The 17,488-nt window shown below is 42.5% G+C and overlaps 1 protein-coding gene across 1 annotated transcript in view; it reads left to right on the plus strand.

Annotated features, from left to right (window-relative positions):
- Window positions 1-13,440, plus strand: part of DENND3 (DENN domain containing 3) — a 43,334-nt gene extending 29,894 nt beyond the window's left edge. Inside the window, exons 13-23 of the mRNA XM_086609586.1 lie at window positions 208-729; window positions 2,011-2,273; window positions 3,079-3,249; window positions 4,182-4,311; window positions 4,785-4,892; window positions 6,469-6,608; window positions 7,862-8,022; window positions 9,645-9,778; window positions 10,809-10,924; window positions 11,047-11,184; window positions 12,878-13,440. Coding sequence (XP_086465712.1) covers window positions 208-729; window positions 2,011-2,273; window positions 3,079-3,249; window positions 4,182-4,311; window positions 4,785-4,892; window positions 6,469-6,608; window positions 7,862-8,022; window positions 9,645-9,778; window positions 10,809-10,924; window positions 11,047-11,184; window positions 12,878-13,078 — 2,084 coding nt within the window. The 3' untranslated portion in view covers window positions 13,079-13,440. The remainder of the gene's footprint in view (window positions 1-207; window positions 730-2,010; window positions 2,274-3,078; window positions 3,250-4,181; window positions 4,312-4,784; window positions 4,893-6,468; window positions 6,609-7,861; window positions 8,023-9,644; window positions 9,779-10,808; window positions 10,925-11,046; window positions 11,185-12,877) is intronic.
- The last annotated feature ends 4,048 nt before the right edge of the window (window positions 13,441-17,488 follow it).

Below are 17,488 nucleotides of genomic sequence, written 5' to 3' on the forward strand. Positions count from 1 at the left end.
GGGAATATTCTGATAGTAAGGAAGGGTAGACATAGGAATATACTCGTGTCCCTCGTACAATTGTAATCTCACTTGAATTTCATACAGTGTAATTGCTTGTTGCTGTGATGAGGATTCTTTGTTGTTTTTAGTATAGCTGGTTGTGAAGATACTTGCACTCTCACTCACTGCTTATACTAATGAATGTACTTGTTTGTTTGGTTTTAGCTGTGAAAATGCCCTCCAAATCAATCAGTACCTTCAAAATCCCAGAAATTCACTTTCCTCTGATGTTCCAGTGTGTTCACTCCTACTATACAGACTTCTTCAACCATCTCAGCAAAGCTATAAATACCTTACCACCTGATAACTCAGCATTGCTGGCAAGGTACTTCTACCTCCGGGGACTTATTAGTTTGATGCAAGGGAAACTACTAAGTGCACTTTCTGACTTTCAGAACCTAGAGAAAACAGACTTAAGAATTTTCCCTACTGATCTTGTAAGAAAAATAGTGGAAACCATGCCTGCTTCTGAGCGTTCTCAAGCAGACCGCAAACCGGAGCTGAAGAAGCTGATAAGTCGAGTGATGGAAAAGCAAAGAGAAGTTATAAAAGTAGATGACCACGTGAAAAATTTTGAGTTGCCAAAAACACACATGCAACTGGATGATTTTGTGAAGCGAATCCAGGAGTCTGGGGTTGTCAAAGATATAGACACTATACATCGGTTATTTGATGCCCTAACAGTAGGTGAGTGTAAGATACATCTTTAGTGACTATCTGCACTGGCTCAGTGACAATTTCCAACTGTGCTTTTTTTTATGAACCAAAATAAAATTTTTGTTTCCAGTTGTTTTCCTTTTTAATTCTTATTCAACATTTTCTGGGCCTCTAAAAACTCACAATATGTGAACTTTATGGGCAATTTTATTTAATTAGGATAATTATGGAGAGTAGATTTAATGTATACAAGAATGTCTATGCTTGCATCCACAACAAAGACAAGGAATCTGCTTATATTTGGGCACACAATTTACAATTTTTCAGGTTGTATAGGTGAGGTGGTTTTGTAATCTGGTGGTGTGCAGTTCTGCTTTGGCTTAGATTATGAGTAAAGTGAATACAAGACTGTCCGAATTGCCAACGGAAAATACCTCTGTGTTATAAAACCAGTAGGTAACATGGCAAGGTGGCAGCCTGTTAAAAATAAACTAAAAAAATCCAGAGTTAGAGTAGCTACGGTGAAATTCTTCTTGGATGGTCATCACAGCAAAAGGAGAGGCTACATTTATATTTGAGAGAACTTTCTTTCCTGAATGACATCTGAATCTTGTGAATGATTACTAAAATGTAGTGTGAGAGTGCTTTTATAAAATACTCTTCTGTGCCTGGTTAACTCTGGTAACTGCTATGTTCTGTGTCTGCAAAGGATTAATCATTGTTCAAATAGCAAGACTTTCTGAAACCAGAGGTGACACACATCTCGCAAGAATTTGTGTTTGTCTGAGGTTCTGCTGTCCAAACACTTGAACTCTTAGAATAATTAATTACTCAGAGCACCTATTGCTGAAGTCTTTAACTGTTATAACTTTAGCTTTTATCCCAGGTTGGTAATATGTGATTTAATAGCATTTCGTAGAATAAAGAACTGGAAAGTCATAATGAAAAGTATTCAGTTCAGTAGGGAAATACAAATCCTTTCCCATTGGCAGACTGGATTTTTGGCATGAATTTAAAAAAGCAAGACTGGCACAGTGTTTGCTCCCTCTCCTCATAGAGTAGGGCAGAAGGGAGGACGCCAGATGCGTGGAACCTATGGCCTAGGCTAACTGCAGAGGAATATTTCTACCGCAAGAGGAGAATTTTGTCTCTTAAGTCTTTTCCAGGTCTATTTTTTGTAGTTTTTGCACCTTGCTTACCCATTATGCTGTTAGGAACACAATTTGAAATTTTTTATTTTTTTAGAGCTGTCTTTCTGTGCAAATCTATATAATTATTGCTCACAGTAAAGAAGTTTTAAAAACTTTTCAGGACATCAGAAACAAATTGACCCTGAAACATTCAGAGATTTCTACAACTACTGGAAAGAAACTGAAGCAGAAGCTCAAGAAGTGAATCTGCCACCGACAGTAATAGAGCGTCTAGATAAAAATGAATGTGTCTACAAGTTATCCTGCTCAGTTAAAACTAACTACGGTGTAGGAAAAATAGCTCTGACCCAAAAGCGCTTGTTCCTTTTGACTGAAGGAGGACGTCCTGGCTATGTCCAGATTGCTGCTTTCAGGGATATAGAGGTGAGCATCAAGTAACTTCTTTTTCTCTTGCATGCTTCAGGATATGCTTTAAACTGAAAGAGGGCAGATATAGATTGGATATAAGGAAGAAATTTTTCACTCAGAGGGTGGTGAGACACTGGAACAGGTTGCCCAGAGAAGTTGTGGCTGCCCCATCCCTGGAAGTGTTCAAGGCCAGGTTGGGTGAGGCTTTGAGCAACCTGGTGTAGTGGGGGGTGTCCCTGCCCATGGCAGGGGGGTTGGAACTAGATGATCTTTGAGGTCCCTTCCAACCCAAACCATTCTATGATATAGGACATGTTCCATTCTGCTAAGAGATCTGTCTCTCAACTTAAAAGTTTCAGTAAGGAGTGTAGGAAAAACCTCTATAGTCAGTAACTTTTGAGTGATTAGACAAAATTCTGGATCTTTGGACCAAGAATTTCAGGGCTGATGTAGTACAATTTGTTAGGTGCTAGGATGACAGAATAAAAATCTTGTAGGTCATAACCTCTAGGTGTACAGAAAGGTGCAAAGCACAGCACAGGGAATATAGAGCTGGAGAAGTTTAATAACACGAGCATTAGGTGTATTTGACTGTAGTGTCAATGAGCCAGCTTGTACCTGCTGTGTAGCAAAGTCTGTATGATGTTATTTGCAACTTACATTTTCATAAAGCAATCTCTGCTTAACAGTGTGTTTGGACAATTGAAATCATTAGCTGTAGTTATAAATAGGGACAGTTGCCCTGTAGAAAGAGTAGTGCACCTTATCTGTGATTGCGTGATGTATTTTCCTTGCTTTCCTTGTTTCCCTACGTTTCCAGGATGTTAAGAGCACAACTGTGGCTTTCCTCCTTTTGAGAATACCTACTCTGAGGATTAAAACATTATCTAAAAAAGAAGTCTTTGAAGCTAACCTTAAAACTGAGTGTGATCTCTGGTACCTGATAGTGAAAGAAATGTGGGCTGGGAAGAAAATGGCGGATGATCACAAGGTATAAACATGGAAATTTCTAAACAAATAAGTATGAAATATGTGTGTTCTGTCTTTGTTCTAAATAACTCGTATCTCAATCTTAGGATTTCTAGGTTTCAGCAAGCAATAGCTAAGTAATGAACTACTTTTGTTGTTACTTCTAAATATAATGCTCCTGGAATAATATAAAAAAAAAAAAAAGGACAGATTACATTTAAAACTGTAGGATATTTTTGGTCATCCGTTGGCATGGAACTTTAAATTTATTCACTAGTTCTGCAAAATAGTTTCTTAAGTTCATGACATATGAGAATAGTGGTCCTAACTAACAGAAAATTTTCCCCACCTTGCTTTAAAATATAATGCGTAGAAAGGATTTTGCTGGAACCCTGGTGGCTGTAGATCCTTTCAACAAATAGAGCAAGATGTATTCTTCTGCCACAGAAACCTCGAGAACAAAGATCCTACAAGCATGGTTTCCATCTAAGCCACATAATTCTCTCTAACTGCGGAATTTAATAGTGAAAGTATAGCTTGGTGGTTTTCCAGGAAGGGGTTGAATCATTTTAGCCAAGATGAAGAGTAAAGTGTACTCTCCTGTGAGGAGCAGTCCAGGCTGAAAATGGGCATCCATCTTATGTCCACTGTTTTCCATCAGTGCCATTCCAATGGTTTCATTTGCACATCTTGTATCAGACTGTGCCAGATCTGAAATGCTTCTTTTGAAGTAATGGATTAACGCTGTCTCCTGTCTCCCTGCTCCATGACCTTGCTTGGGAGGGGAACATGTGATGTGGGAGTGGGGTTTGTCTGCAAGTAGCATGAATTATGCTGCAGGGCAGCAACAGGCTAGTGCTTGTGCTGAGCACGTCGTGTGTTGTGGTGGTTGAACATGGAGACTTGTGAGAATAACAAGCAATAGATAAACTGCAGTGAGACTTTTGTCTTTAGGATCCTCAATATATTCAGCAAGCCCTGACAAATGTTCTCTTGATGGATGCCGTGGTTGGTGCCCTGCAGTCCTCCAAAGCCATCTACGCAGCCTCTAAACTGTCTTACTTTGACAGGATGAGAAATGAAGGTCAGTCACACAGCAATGCTACAAAGCCTACTGTTGTTGCATTACCTGTCTCACCTCTTTCTGTTTATTTTTCAGTTTTCAAACTGATTATCTGTAGAAATATGAGACAATGTTAGTCTGCTTGCACTTTCATAGATGTAGTTAGTTAAATAGCATTAATAGAAAGCTTAGAGTGTGGGTGCTTTTTTTTTTTTTCTCTTGTTTCTGTGCATCAGAATCTTAGTTGGTGTGTCTGTCTCTGTGTGGACTGCTGTGTTTCTGTTTTGGTGGTTGGGGCTGCTCGAGTGGTCGTGTGCATGCTTCTGCTAGCAGAGTTCCTACAAACGGTGTTTGCGCTCTCCTGGTAGCTAAGGCTAGAGGGAAAGAAAAGCGAGAAATGTGAATAAATGGTGCAGAATTCTTATTTCATGTGAATTATAGATCAATTTCAGGCTTAAGTGTGCAATTCGTGACCTTTTAAAAATCTATTGTAGTGCCTATGATGGTCCCCAAAACAACTTCAGAGACACTAAAACACAAGATCAACCCCTCAGCTGGTGAGACGTTTCCGCAGGCAGTAGATGTCTTGCTTTATACGCCAGGTAAGATGATTTATTGCTTTTTTTTATGTTAGCCCAGCTTAAATTAGCCGATAAAGCTTGTTATCTCGTAACACCTGGTATTATGACTGCCTGATTTTGTTCGCATTCTGACATGCTTTGATTGTGTGTCGAATACTAAAGCAGAAGATCATTAAAAAGGAAAAGTAATATTGCATATTAAGATACTCCAAGGCATAGCTTTCACAGTCTTAATTTGTCTTCCTGTGTGTATATGCCTTAAAATAGACTTCAATTATGTGTGAATGTGCTGATTTCCCATTAGGACTTCTGCTTCGTTTATTAAGCATTAATGATGCTCCACCACTGATCGATATGCATCGTTATTTTTTTTATTTTCCAGTAGAGTCATATGGGGGTGTTTAGTTGAACCACAGCGTAGGGAATAGTGTACCACCTCTTGAAATCCCAGCCATGCCCGTGACTGTCCTTGTGTAGTATGTGATCTAAAGTGCTGTTCATCACATGTAATCTAAGTCCATCCCTGAAGAAAGCATTACCACTTTTCTGACTGATTCAAAAAGCACTGGAGAAAAAAAAAAAAGGAAAAGTTAAGGACTGTGTGCAATGGGCATGAATTTAGGTAGCAGATATGTTAGTTCTGGAAGTTCCTAACTCAATTTCATAACCTTACTAGTCATCTTGTGTAGGTTCATGAGTAATTCATAGTATTTATAGAATCATAGATTATAGAATGGTTTGGGTTGGAAGGGACCTCAAAGATCATCTAGTTCCAACCCCCCTGCCATGGTCAGGGACACCCTCCACTACACCAGGTTGCTCAAAGCCTCATCCAACCTGGCCTTCAACACTTTCAGGGATGGGGCAGCCACAGCTTCTCTGGGCAACCTGTTCCAGTGCCTCACCACCCTCACAGTGAAAAATTTCTTCCTTATATCTAATCTAAATCTGCCCTCTTTCAGTTTAAAGCCATTGCCCCTTGTCCTATCACTATACACCCTTGTAAAAAATTTGGGCAATTTGAGACAAAAGGGGAAGGTTAGTGGAATTCCAAAGTTAAGAAAGTGGGCAGAAGCAACTCTGTGTGGGTTGGTGGGTGGTGGTAGAGGGTGTGGTGGTGTTTTTCTTTCTTTGTAGCCTAAGGCTTCTAAGTGGTGCTTTAATGGAGCAGACAGGAGGAGTGGATTTATTAGTGGTATTTCATAGGGCTTAAAAGCCTTCCTGCAGTCCCAGTTAGCTACATACTTAGTCATCAACGAAAAAGATTATCTCTGCTCTTAATAACTTTCAAGTGTAAGATTAAGTCATCAGGTGAGCTCAACAAAGAGATGAGAACAAGCACAAGTTCATTGTGAAAACAGTGTCATTAACTGGTGATGTAAGCTCCAGAACACAGATATGTTTTGTTAGAAAGCTGCTCTATCCAATAACAGTTTTCCCGTGCATCTCCGAAAGTGATTTAGAATCAGAATGGTTTGGGTTGGAAGGGACCTCAAAGATCATCTGGTTCCAACCCCCCTGCCGTGGTCAGGGACACCCTCCACTACACCAGGTTTATTTTCTTTTACCTCCCTCATCTTCTCTGCTTCATTTCCAGGGCACCTTGACCCGTCAGAAAGACCTGGCAATGCTCATCCGAAACTGTGGTGTGCTTTGAACGAGGGGAAAGTGGTGGTCTTTGATGCATCTACCTGGTCTATTCAACAACACTGTTTCAAAATGGGCCGCTCTAAACTGGTAAGACTGACACACGTATCACAATTGCTGCTTTAGCTTGATGGCTTTTTTGCTATAGCCTGCAGGACCCCAGACCACTGGATCTGCTTAAGGAACGCTGTACTGTTGTTCCTTAAAAGTTAAAGAAGGGCACTTGAGTTAGTCGGCCTTCAGTTCACTTGGAGAAATGGAGATTTTTGAGAAAAACGAAAAGGAGAAAAAGTGGATTCACAATGAAACAAGTCACCTGGTGGGAGGTGACGGATTGGATATCAGGAGGACCTGCCGTCCTAATGGCGTGGCGTCTTGGGGCAGGAAGGCAGGTTTGAAACAGTTGAGGAGAAAGAATAATGGAAAGAATCAATATAAAAAGATGATGAGATGAGCCCTAACAATGGATGGAGAGTCACTTGTCCTGAAGAACTGGAAATTGGGGAAAAGTGTAAGGAAACCAGGTGGATGATATTGAAAGAGAGAAAGTGCTCTAAAAGATGACTCAACCAGCAGGTTAGAGAGAGTTGCTCGTGAAAGACAACCTGAGAAGAATCACTCTCTTGATGAAAAGGGAAGGTTGAACCAGAGCTGCAGACTGAGTGGAAAACATGCAGTAGAGAGAAGGTGCAGGGAAAGGATTGGATAGGTGACTTGTGTGAAAGCTGAGAAACATCGCTGTGGGCAAGTGTGGGAGAGAGTCAGGAAGGGAGTTGTAAAGCTGATGGTGACGGGCCGGGTGGAGGGAAGATGGAAGTCTGGGAGAAGAGACGGATACCAACCTATCCTAAAAAAGAGAAAGAAAAGAGGAGGAAAGTTTGGAACCGATGAGACTCAGGAGGGAGAGAAATTAAGAGCTTCTGAGTGAGGAAAGGACGTTCCACAGACAGTAGAGAAGACAATATTTTCTTAGACACCTGCTCCAACTGAAGTAGGAAGTACAACTGTATCAGAACGGCTTCCAATCCAGAAGAGAGAAATACACCAACTTCTGTGATTTCCTCTGGTGCCCTTTGTAACTTTCACTTTGTTTGGAAACACAGCTTTGAGTCCCTTACCGAGATATTGTTAATCCTGTTCACTGAAGGATAAACTCAGCAAAAAGATCTGTCCTCTCGTTATTTACAGAGTAGAGCAGAGGACGGAATACTGGAGCACCACATCTTGGTCTCTTACTGTTCTCACCGGAAAAATGGAGCCTCCTAGTAAATCCTTTTTCCATGTTACATTAAAGAGTGATTTTTTTCTTCTAGATTTTATTTAATCCTGCTTTTTCTCCCCAGACTTGCATGATAATGGTAGAACAGAGCCAAGTGTGGATTGGTTCTCAAGACTCCATTATTTACATCATCAACACCCACAGTATGTCCTGTAATAAGCAACTGAACGATCATCGGTCGGATGTTACTGACATCATTGTGGAGAAGAAGAATGGAACAACAAGGTATATTTCATGACAATCTTTTCTTAAAAATACGTATACAAGCCAATGCAAAGGACATCTGTACCACCAGAAGAGTCACAGACACACAGAGAATCTTCCTGTGCTTAAATAGAAAACTGTTTTATGTAGCTAGAACAGTATTCACCAGTCTAGAGAATTTGGCCAGCAGTGAGCAGAGGGCTAGTTAAAGATCAAAATGATATAGTATTGTGCTTTAATTATTTGACTGAAATAGGCAAAAAGTTAACTTGTGCTCAAGGAAAAGGACCTCATACAGGAAACCAGTGACTGACTTTCCTGGTTGTTGGAAAGAATTTTTATATGGAAGGGCTTATGCTGCTAATGTAAGCTTTCATTTTAGCCTGGTTTTGTAGCTGTCATGTTGTATATGGTAAACTAAAAATTTCCTTTTTAAAGAAAGACCATTATGTACTTTGGAACAAAGCGGATAAAGGAATGCTTTTTTGGACAAGGATGAGAGCAGCTAGGAACTGGCAGAATCCAGCGATGAATCAATGCAGATGCAGTTTAAAGACCACTTCATTTTTGCTTGGAGCACATCATTGACTGGATGTTTACACCATGCTCCTGGATTTTTCCTGCTTGTTTGTTAAAAAAAAGAATATACTTACTGTTTTGTTCAGGCAAAATGCTTTTGATCTTTTGGTAGCACCGGGAAGAGTGTTGGCTGGGGTCCTTAACCTGCTGTCTTCCCATGGGGGTGGCAACTCCCAGGCCAGACCAGACATCAGCCACAGCTCTGCCAGTGGCGTGGCAGGCGTAACTGGGCTTCAGCGAGAATTTGCTTAGGTGTTGTTGGAACCTTCTGAAAAAGGTTTTCTCATCTGAAGACGACAAATGTTACAGGTTAAAAAAAACAAAATGGAAAAAAAAAAATTCTCAGGTGCAGAGGCAAAGAAAAACAGTTTTGAGATATTTTTATCCTAACTTGAGAGAAAGAGAGAGAAAATCCAACAGGCAACAATATGGAAAGTTTTTGTTGTACTTAACTCCTCATGCGCCATGTAATGCATGTTCTAGTTCACTTAGAGCTCTGAATTAGCTTGTGGTTTTTCCAGAGATAAAAGTAAATCGTAAAGTATAATCTTAAAATTGTAAAGCTTGTAAAGTATAATCTTAAAATAGCTGTGCTAGAGTACTTTTGTTCTGATAGGAGACGTAAGCAGCTTGAAAGGTGGATGCCTGTCTGCAACCCAGAGCTGTTGGATGCTTAAATGCACTTTCAGCTGTCTAGAGCCAGCTACCTAGAATATAAGGGAAGGAAAAAATTTAGATCCTTCCCTAGGCATCTTGGTGGGCACAGGATGGATGTGCTCCTGTCAGCTCAAGACTCTGGTCACTTTGTTCAAAAGAATCAAACTGGTCTAATTGTTCACTCTTAAAACAATGGTAATATCTGGCTTTGAAGCCTTTTGGACTTCAGTCCAGTCTCTGTTAGAAATTGTTACTGTGCTTTACTCTTCCAGTCTCTGAAATGAAAAACATTAATTTGGCTTACTGTCAATTTGGTTATTTTGCAAGTAAGCCTCTTCTGTGTGTGCACTCTGTCCTGAACGTGACTGTACACTATTGTTATTCCTTTGTTCGATCCGTACCAACAGTGAAGCGTACTCAAGCAGTTTAGATGGAACAGTGATTGCTTGGAACATCAGCACTCTGAAAGTTAACCGTGTCTTTCAACTGCCCTGCCAAAATCTCACTTCTATCAAGCTTCATAATGACCAGCTGTGGTGCTGTAAGTTCATTCCTCAATTAATTAAAACAAATAAGATGACATCGTCACATAATTTGCTGTTTTATTAGAACAAAACATTAATCTCAAGCTCAGACTTATGTGTACATGATGTTCTTCCCCTGTTTTCCATGTGGTCTGTTTAAGCAGCCAACACTTGTAGAGCTGGCTAGCTTGGATCACTCCTTGAGGTATTGCCCCTGCTGCGGGATGTGGCTGCTGGGTCCACTGTGTTTGTCTGACCTCCCCTGGTGATGCCTGTAAATTGGAATGGAAAACTTTGAGAAAGTCCTTTTACAGTTCAGAGAGGCAGTAGAGGTTGAAAATTGCATTTGGTTGAAACCAGGACAGCTAGACTTGATGGTATTGGTCTGACTTGGTAGTCCCCAGACCTGCATTTTGGCTGCTTCTAGAAATTTGTCATCCCCTCTGTAGGAGTTTAGATGAATAAAGTAAAGCTTTGTGCTAGGGTAAAAGATCATCTTGAGGTTGCTTCATAAACGGTGACCAATTCAAGAATTTTGCACTGATTCTCAGCACTGTCGTTCTCAAGAGCCTGGATATAAACATATCTTAACAGAGCAGCAGCTGAAGCATTGGGATATTCCTGGTCCTGCTGTGGGCAGTAGTGATGCTGCCGTTGCTGTGGGGAATAAGGATTCAGCCCTGTTAACTTTGTAGCACAGACGCTTGGTCTCAGTTCTGTAGATGAAAATAAACATGTATTTGAGAACCTAAGTATGAGATATCCTAGTTTTAAGAAGTTTGTTCCCTTTCCTTTCATCATTTTTGGACTCTAAACTAGCAGGTATATGCACTGAAGAATAGTGACCAGTATTTGGAGAAAGGACAGATGTAGAAAAATAGATACTGCAAAAGATGGTAAGAAATACCTCAAAGATTTCACTGTTGATTGGTTGAGAAACAAGACAGTTGGTGGATGCATCCATTTTATTTTGCCTTTTTTCTCCATGATTTATAGAGATGGAGGAAGTAGGCACGTCTGTTACTAACCCTTTCTTTAATATTGAAGGTACTGGAAGTTGCATACTTGTAGTGTCAACTCATGAATTTCGACTACAGATGAAAATTGAGCATCACCTGGAGGATGTGTGTTCTCATTTTCTCTGCTTCCAGCTCTTTCCCGAGGTATTATATTTAAACTGCTAACAGAGTTCAAATGAAGCATGATTATATGGCATTACAAGCCATAGTTACTACGTATAGTTACTTCCTGTCAGTAATGTCAAACATATCTTTCTGTGCTCCAGAGGGATGAAGTGTGGGCGTCTTACTCAGGGAGTAGTGACCTGTATGTTTGGAACACCAGAGACTTTTCACGTGCACCTCAAAAGATTCATCTTCAAGATTGCTCTGAGATTACTTGTATGATAAGAGTTAAAAATCAGGTGAGAGGCGTTTGGACTGTTTTCACCTGTTGTGAAATTCTTTACTGAAGTTTTGTTTGTTGGCAGCTCTCCTGGGCTGTCGTTGGTTTAGCTTCCTTACTTGGTGTTCCCATCTGTACTGATGTGAAACGTTAATTCCTCTTGGAAATCAGAGAAGCCAACGACTGCCCAACACAACTGGCTGTTACAGGTATACCTCAGAACACGTGTCAGGCCAAAAGCCTCATCAGAAATTACGTGCATGGTGACTTGTATTAGCCACTGACATTTTCAGGGAACCGTAGAAACTGGAAGTTTAGGTCCCTTGATATTTCATGTCAGTGCTCCTAAGACTAAGCCTTGGAAAGGGTGAGTAGACAAATAACAAATGCCAATTGGCTGGCTTTTTTCTGGTTTCATTACCACATTCCTAACTCACAAAGGAGCCAACGGCTTCCTACCTTACTTAGCATCTGTGTCCCTGTCGTTACTGGCCCCCCGCTGCGTGCCCCCTCTTTCTGCACGATGGTTGTACTTGTGTGGTGTTTGGTTGCTGGCCAGGTTAAACCACGACACACAACTACCACCACATGGACAAGTTTAGGGTTAATTTGCAAATAAATAGTTAATATATATCTCCTGGGAATGCAACTTTCTGAATCTTTTTCTCAGATTTTGCCTCCTTCCTTCCTCAAAAACTATTGTTTTCAAGAAGTGCCTCATGGAAGCTTTCTGTATATTCAGCCCTTGGTTAACTTTGTGAACTGAAATGGAAAAAACGTTTGAGATACCCTTCCCCAAAGTAGAGATGGGTATATTTATCCCCGTTTTAGGGGAGCTAGAGGATTGTTTGGAAGCCTCAAGGCATTAAGCTCTCTTCTGTTCTACTTAAGAACTTTGTTCCTCTTCTGTTCTACTTACTCCTCCCTCAGCTCTACCTTAACTAACATTGTAGTCCAACTCATCAATACAAAAGGAACAACTGAAAAATATCCCTCTGTGATCCATCTGCTTGAGGGCTTGGATTTTGTAAACCTTTTGTTGAGCCTTGCAGTTAAAAAGCAGCTTGGCAGGGCTTAAAACAGGCTGACAAAGAGTGGGAAAATTTTAGGCTCTACTTGAAATTGTCTTACTCTCCACCACGACTGATGCAGCTTCCCAGACAGAGCTCTGGCAGGAAGACGCTGCCACCCCGGTGCCAGGCTGCAGGGTGTGCCCTGCTCTTATGCCAGCGCCAGGCAGCAGCAGCAAGCACAGCTGTGGGATGTGCTCCCAGGTGAAGGAACTGCCCCCTTAGTGACAGCTCCCGGAGGAGGTGAGCAGGTTGAGGAGTAGCAGGGAACGTGTGAGAGAGACAGACAGGCACTCCAACAGATAAATATATACAGGAAATTTTCAGTGTTTCCCTTTTCCAGCCTAGTAAGAGAGAACCCTCACTGTTACCTATGTGACGTGTGAAACTCCTTGACTGTGGAACAGGTTGCCCAGAGAAGTTGTGGCTGCCCCATCCCTGGAAGTGTTCAAGGCCAGGTTGGATGAGGCTTTGGGCAGCCTGGTGTAGTGGAGGGTTTCCCTGCCCATGGCAGGGGAGTTGGAACTAGATGATCTTTGAGGTCCCTTCCAACCCAAACTGTTCTACTATTCTATGTGTCCTAGACTGAAATGTAAAGTAGTGAAAATGAACGTGGTTTGGTGTTTTTTGTTTCTCCTCCAGATGTGGGTTGGCAGCAGTGGAAGATCGCAAGGCAAAAGCAAAGGGAAGATCTATGTGATCAGTGGTGAGAAGAAGACTGTGGAGAAAGAGCTGGTTGGTCACGCCGATACAGTGAAGGCGCTGTGCTCGGCAGAGGACAGGTATGTCCTCAGTGGCTCTGGGAAGGAAGAAGGGAAGATTGCCATTTGGAAAGCTGAATAGTTCAGCTGTTCAAAATACGTGTGGGAAAACAGTGAAGACCTCAGGCTGTGTTTACTCCAGCATTCTGCATGTTTTTCAACCACCTGTCAGTATTATTTTTTTGGTATTTATTGAGTTATTTTAATACTTACATCGCTGTAGAAAAGGGAAACAGAAATGAAACTCTCCTTGCACCTTGTGCTGCTGCTACACGTTGGATAAAGAAACGGGAATGTGAACAGAGGCGTCCCTGGCTTTAAACTTGACGTGTGATGTTGTCAAGGATCGGGGTTACAGGCCAGGCTGCGTGGTGCAGAATGCATGGGGAGAGCCGAAGGTAGCTCAGTAATCCCACTGGAGCTCTTGTTGGGAAAAAAAAAAAAGGGATTGGGTGCTGTCTTTACAGCCTGTAATAGCTGGAAATGGTCACTGAAAAGAAAAAACTAAGTGCATTTGTTGTATTTATGGAGTTGCTGCAAATGCTGAGTATCTTTCTGAACTAGCAGCTGGATTTAGGTGGGAAAACTGTCCGTGACCCCTCCGTGTGTATTGGTGGTGCCGTATTCTTTAAAATGTGGACACAGACAGGCTCTCCCTGGTAGCACTGAAAGCTCCTTGCTGGTGAAACAAGATACTTGGATGTTCTTCGACTGTTTTACTTTTTAAACTTTTGTTCTTTAAAAACAATGCACTGCACTTGGCATTTGTAACAGTCTGTGATACTGTTTTGTGTTTTTTTTTTTTTTTCCTTTTCCTTCTGAAGCGCTTAATTTATTTAATTTCCATATATATTATACTTGCTTTTGGAAGCAAACTTCCAGTTGCTGTGCAAGCAAACCTCAGCCACTCCTCCCTTCAGCCGCTGTTGCTGGAATCGGAGGATCTGCTGTTATTTTGTGTAGCACCTGCTTAATTTTTAAGTACTGCAAAGTCATCAAACTGCTCTTGAATTCCTGAAGTGAGCGTCCTTGGATTGCAGTCTAGGGGATTGTCTTGAGCAGCGCTTCCTGATCGCTTCCTGGTGCACATTGGTTTTTCCATTGATGATGGTTATCTACAAGTAAAACAATAAATCCGTGCAGAATAATTTTATCTGTATCAGTGCTGAGTAAAGTGGAATGCAAGATTTAAAATATTGTAAATAGAAGGAAAAAATAGGCTGCTACTCTTGTTATACATAAGGCTATAAACTACTGGAAATACACTCTGTGTAATATTTCTGACTCTTTCCATGTGCTGGTGAAAGGTTTTATCATATGATGATAACTGAAATTTTACCTGTTTAGGTGGATTTATTTTTCAATTTCAGAATATTAAACACTATATTGATACTCTGGCCTCTCTTTGTACCTTGTTTTTTTTCCTGTGTAACTCAATACATAATACAAGAATGTATTTTAACACATTTAATACTTTTAACACATTTAACACAACACAAGAATGTGTTTTAACACTGACTTGCATCTTATCTGTGTGCTACAGAGAATCATTACCTGGGTTTTTCTCTCTGCATGGTTGCCTTTCTGAAACCAGCTTGTGCTCGTAATGTGTCCTCCTTTGAGCCCCTCATCTGTGACTTCCAGGTTCTGTATTTTCTGCCCTGGCAGCTGTCTGGCTGTGGTGGTAAGTGAAATGAATTATTTACTGAATTAAATATTTCTCTGTACAGAGACACACAAGTGCTGCTGAAATTTCACTTGCTGCAGAGATGAGCCCAGCTACACCAACCTGCCACCTGCCTGTCACTGCCTGCATTGATTCTTGATTCCTGCCAGACTTTTAAAACCTGGATTTGCCTTCTCAACCAGGTCATACTCAGCTTGTAAAAATGTCAGATGACAAAACTGACAAATGTCTGTTTTCATGCTCGTAAATTTTTCTTGATACAAGACACCAAAGAAATTTATCGAATAGGAGCATGATTTATTGAATAGATGTTTTCTTTTTAAAGCACTGCTTTCTTTCCTACCAGCTGTTGAACACCAGCATGTAGGGGAAGAGTTTAACCATGTCAGACAAAACCATGAGGTGCAAAGATCCTTGAAGGAAACTAACCCATCCCCAAGATCAGGAATACCAGCAATACCAGTTCAGCTGACTTGAGGAGAGCAATGGCGTGTTGGTTTGTCTCTCCTGGTGTGGTGAGAAAGCTCAGGTATGTGTTCACCTACATTTCAGCGTTGCTCCAGCATGACAGCTGTGGAAACGACCCTCCAGGAACAGTGCTGCAGGGTTTGTTCCGTTTTCCAGTGGATTTTCATTTACTTCCTGTGGGCCCCTTGGTGGTAGGAAGGGATCCTCAGATTGCTAGTGGTCCTCAGAGGTCCTCTTGGCCACGATACCTACTGAGAGCTTGCCAGGTCTAGTTGCCAGTGAGAAGCCCACATGGATCCTGCTGGTACTGGACTGGTACTGGCTCGTGTGTGCTCATCTCTGGCTGTTGTTTCATCCTGGAGTCCGCAGTTTGAGGCAGATCCCATCTTCTGCCTATGCTCACGCAATGCTCAGCGTGACGCAGTGCTGGCCCGTGGCAAGGACTCCTGCAAATTGCATCGCTGTGCACACTAGTGCTTGAGGGCTCAGGTTTTGCAAACCTTTTGTTGAGCCTTGCAGTTAAAAAGCAGCTTGGCAGGGCTCAAAACAGGCTGACAAACAGCGGGAAAATTTTAGGCTCTGCCTGAAATTGTCTCGCTCTCCAAACGGTTTCCAGAGGTTGCTATGTGAATTGGAAGCGTAAGTTTTACAAATGCTTATAAATTTATGAAATGTGTCGATTGGCCGGCCAGAGCCCCTGCATCCTCCAGTCTGTTCTCCTTCTCCCTTGCTCAGAGAGACTTTTCCCGGGGCTCCTGACCCGAGGGAACCTCGGTGGGGAGCGAGAGCCAGGCTCTTACGCCAGCACCAGGCAGCAGCAGCGAGCACAGCTGTGGGACGTGCTCCCGGGTGGAGGAACTGCCCCCTGAGTGACAGCTCCGGGAGGAGGTGAGTTGAGGAGCATCAGGGAGTCTGAGAGAGAGAGACTGCTGGAATCGCATCCTGCCTTCCCTGGGCCAGGCTCAGCAGGCAGACAGGGCACATGATGGTAGGGAGGATTCCCTGTCCTCTGTCAGCCTGGCTGAACATGGTGACCCAGTTGATGGGGAGCAATGGTGACAAGTGCCTTTGCACAGCAGGGTTGAGGCTCTGCAGGTGGAACCAAACGACGACGAGGACGATGGTTCATCTGGTCTGGAGGTGTTGCCAAGGTTATGTCAGCCTGTGCCCTGTCTCAAAACTGCTTCTGTAAAGAAAAAAAGATTGTCCATAGGAGGGGAACAGAAGGCCCAATGTGCCGACTGGACCTGCTTCTCAGGGAAGCTGCTGCCTCCCTGGGGCCTGGGTTAAAGATGTGAGGAGAAAGTGTCCTACCCTGGTGTGGCCCTTGGATCATTATCCATTGTTAATTTTTCATGTAGGCAGTGATGAAATTGCAACAAGAAGTCTAAGGGTGGTCAAGAGAGACTTTAGGGACTTGGGATGACTGGTTAAGGGATCAGGAGCACAAGTAGTGTTCTCCTCTATCCTTCCAGTTGCAGGAAATGATGATGGAAGAAACAGGAAGACCCAGCAGATCAACACCTGACTCCATGACTGGTGTAACTGGGAGAATTTAGGGGTTTTTAATCACAGGTTGATCTATTCAACACCAGGCCTGCTGGTGACGGACGGGGTGTGCCTGTCTGAAAGTAGGAAAAGGATCTTTGCACAGGAGTTAGCAGGACTGATTGAAAGAGCTTTAAACTGGATTGGAAAGGGAAAGGGATAAACCCAGATTCACTAGAGATAAGTCTGGAGGTGGCATACCAAAGTTTGAGGGACAGTGTGCTAGCAAGTTCCCTGAGTCTGCTCCATGATGTGCCAACTACACTGGAGCACATCTGAAACATTGCTATGCTCATGCGGGCACCACGGGATAGAAACGAGGAGCTGGAAGCTTTGGCCCCATCCCAGAGCTGTGACATCATGGGCATAATTATGCAAAACCTGGTGGGATGAGTCCTGAGACCCGTGTGCCGTGATGGATGGTTACAGGCTCTTGAGAAGGGACAGGCAGGGCAGGCGAGGTGGGGAGGTGGCACCGCAAGGGAGGGACTGGACTGTGGCACTTGGTTGGCGATGACACGGCTCAGAGCCTCTGGCCAAGGATGAAGCAAATAAAGCAGATGTTGTTGTGGGAGACTGCTCAGCCAGGTGTGAGACCTCCCAGCCAGCCAGGATGATGACACTGATGACGTATCCTACAAGGAGTAACGGGATATCTCTAGATCAACTGCCCTTTTCCTTATCAGGGATTTTAACTTCCCGAGTGTCAGCTAGGGATATCATACAGCGGACACAAACAGGTCCAGGAAGTTTCTGAAGCATGTGGAAGATAACTTCTTGGTGCAGGTA

The sequence above is a fragment of the Tauraco erythrolophus genome, chromosome 3 (genome assembly GCF_009769465.1).
Source record: "Tauraco erythrolophus isolate bTauEry1 chromosome 3, bTauEry1.pri, whole genome shotgun sequence".
Lineage (NCBI taxonomy): Eukaryota > Metazoa > Chordata > Aves > Musophagiformes > Musophagidae > Tauraco > Tauraco erythrolophus.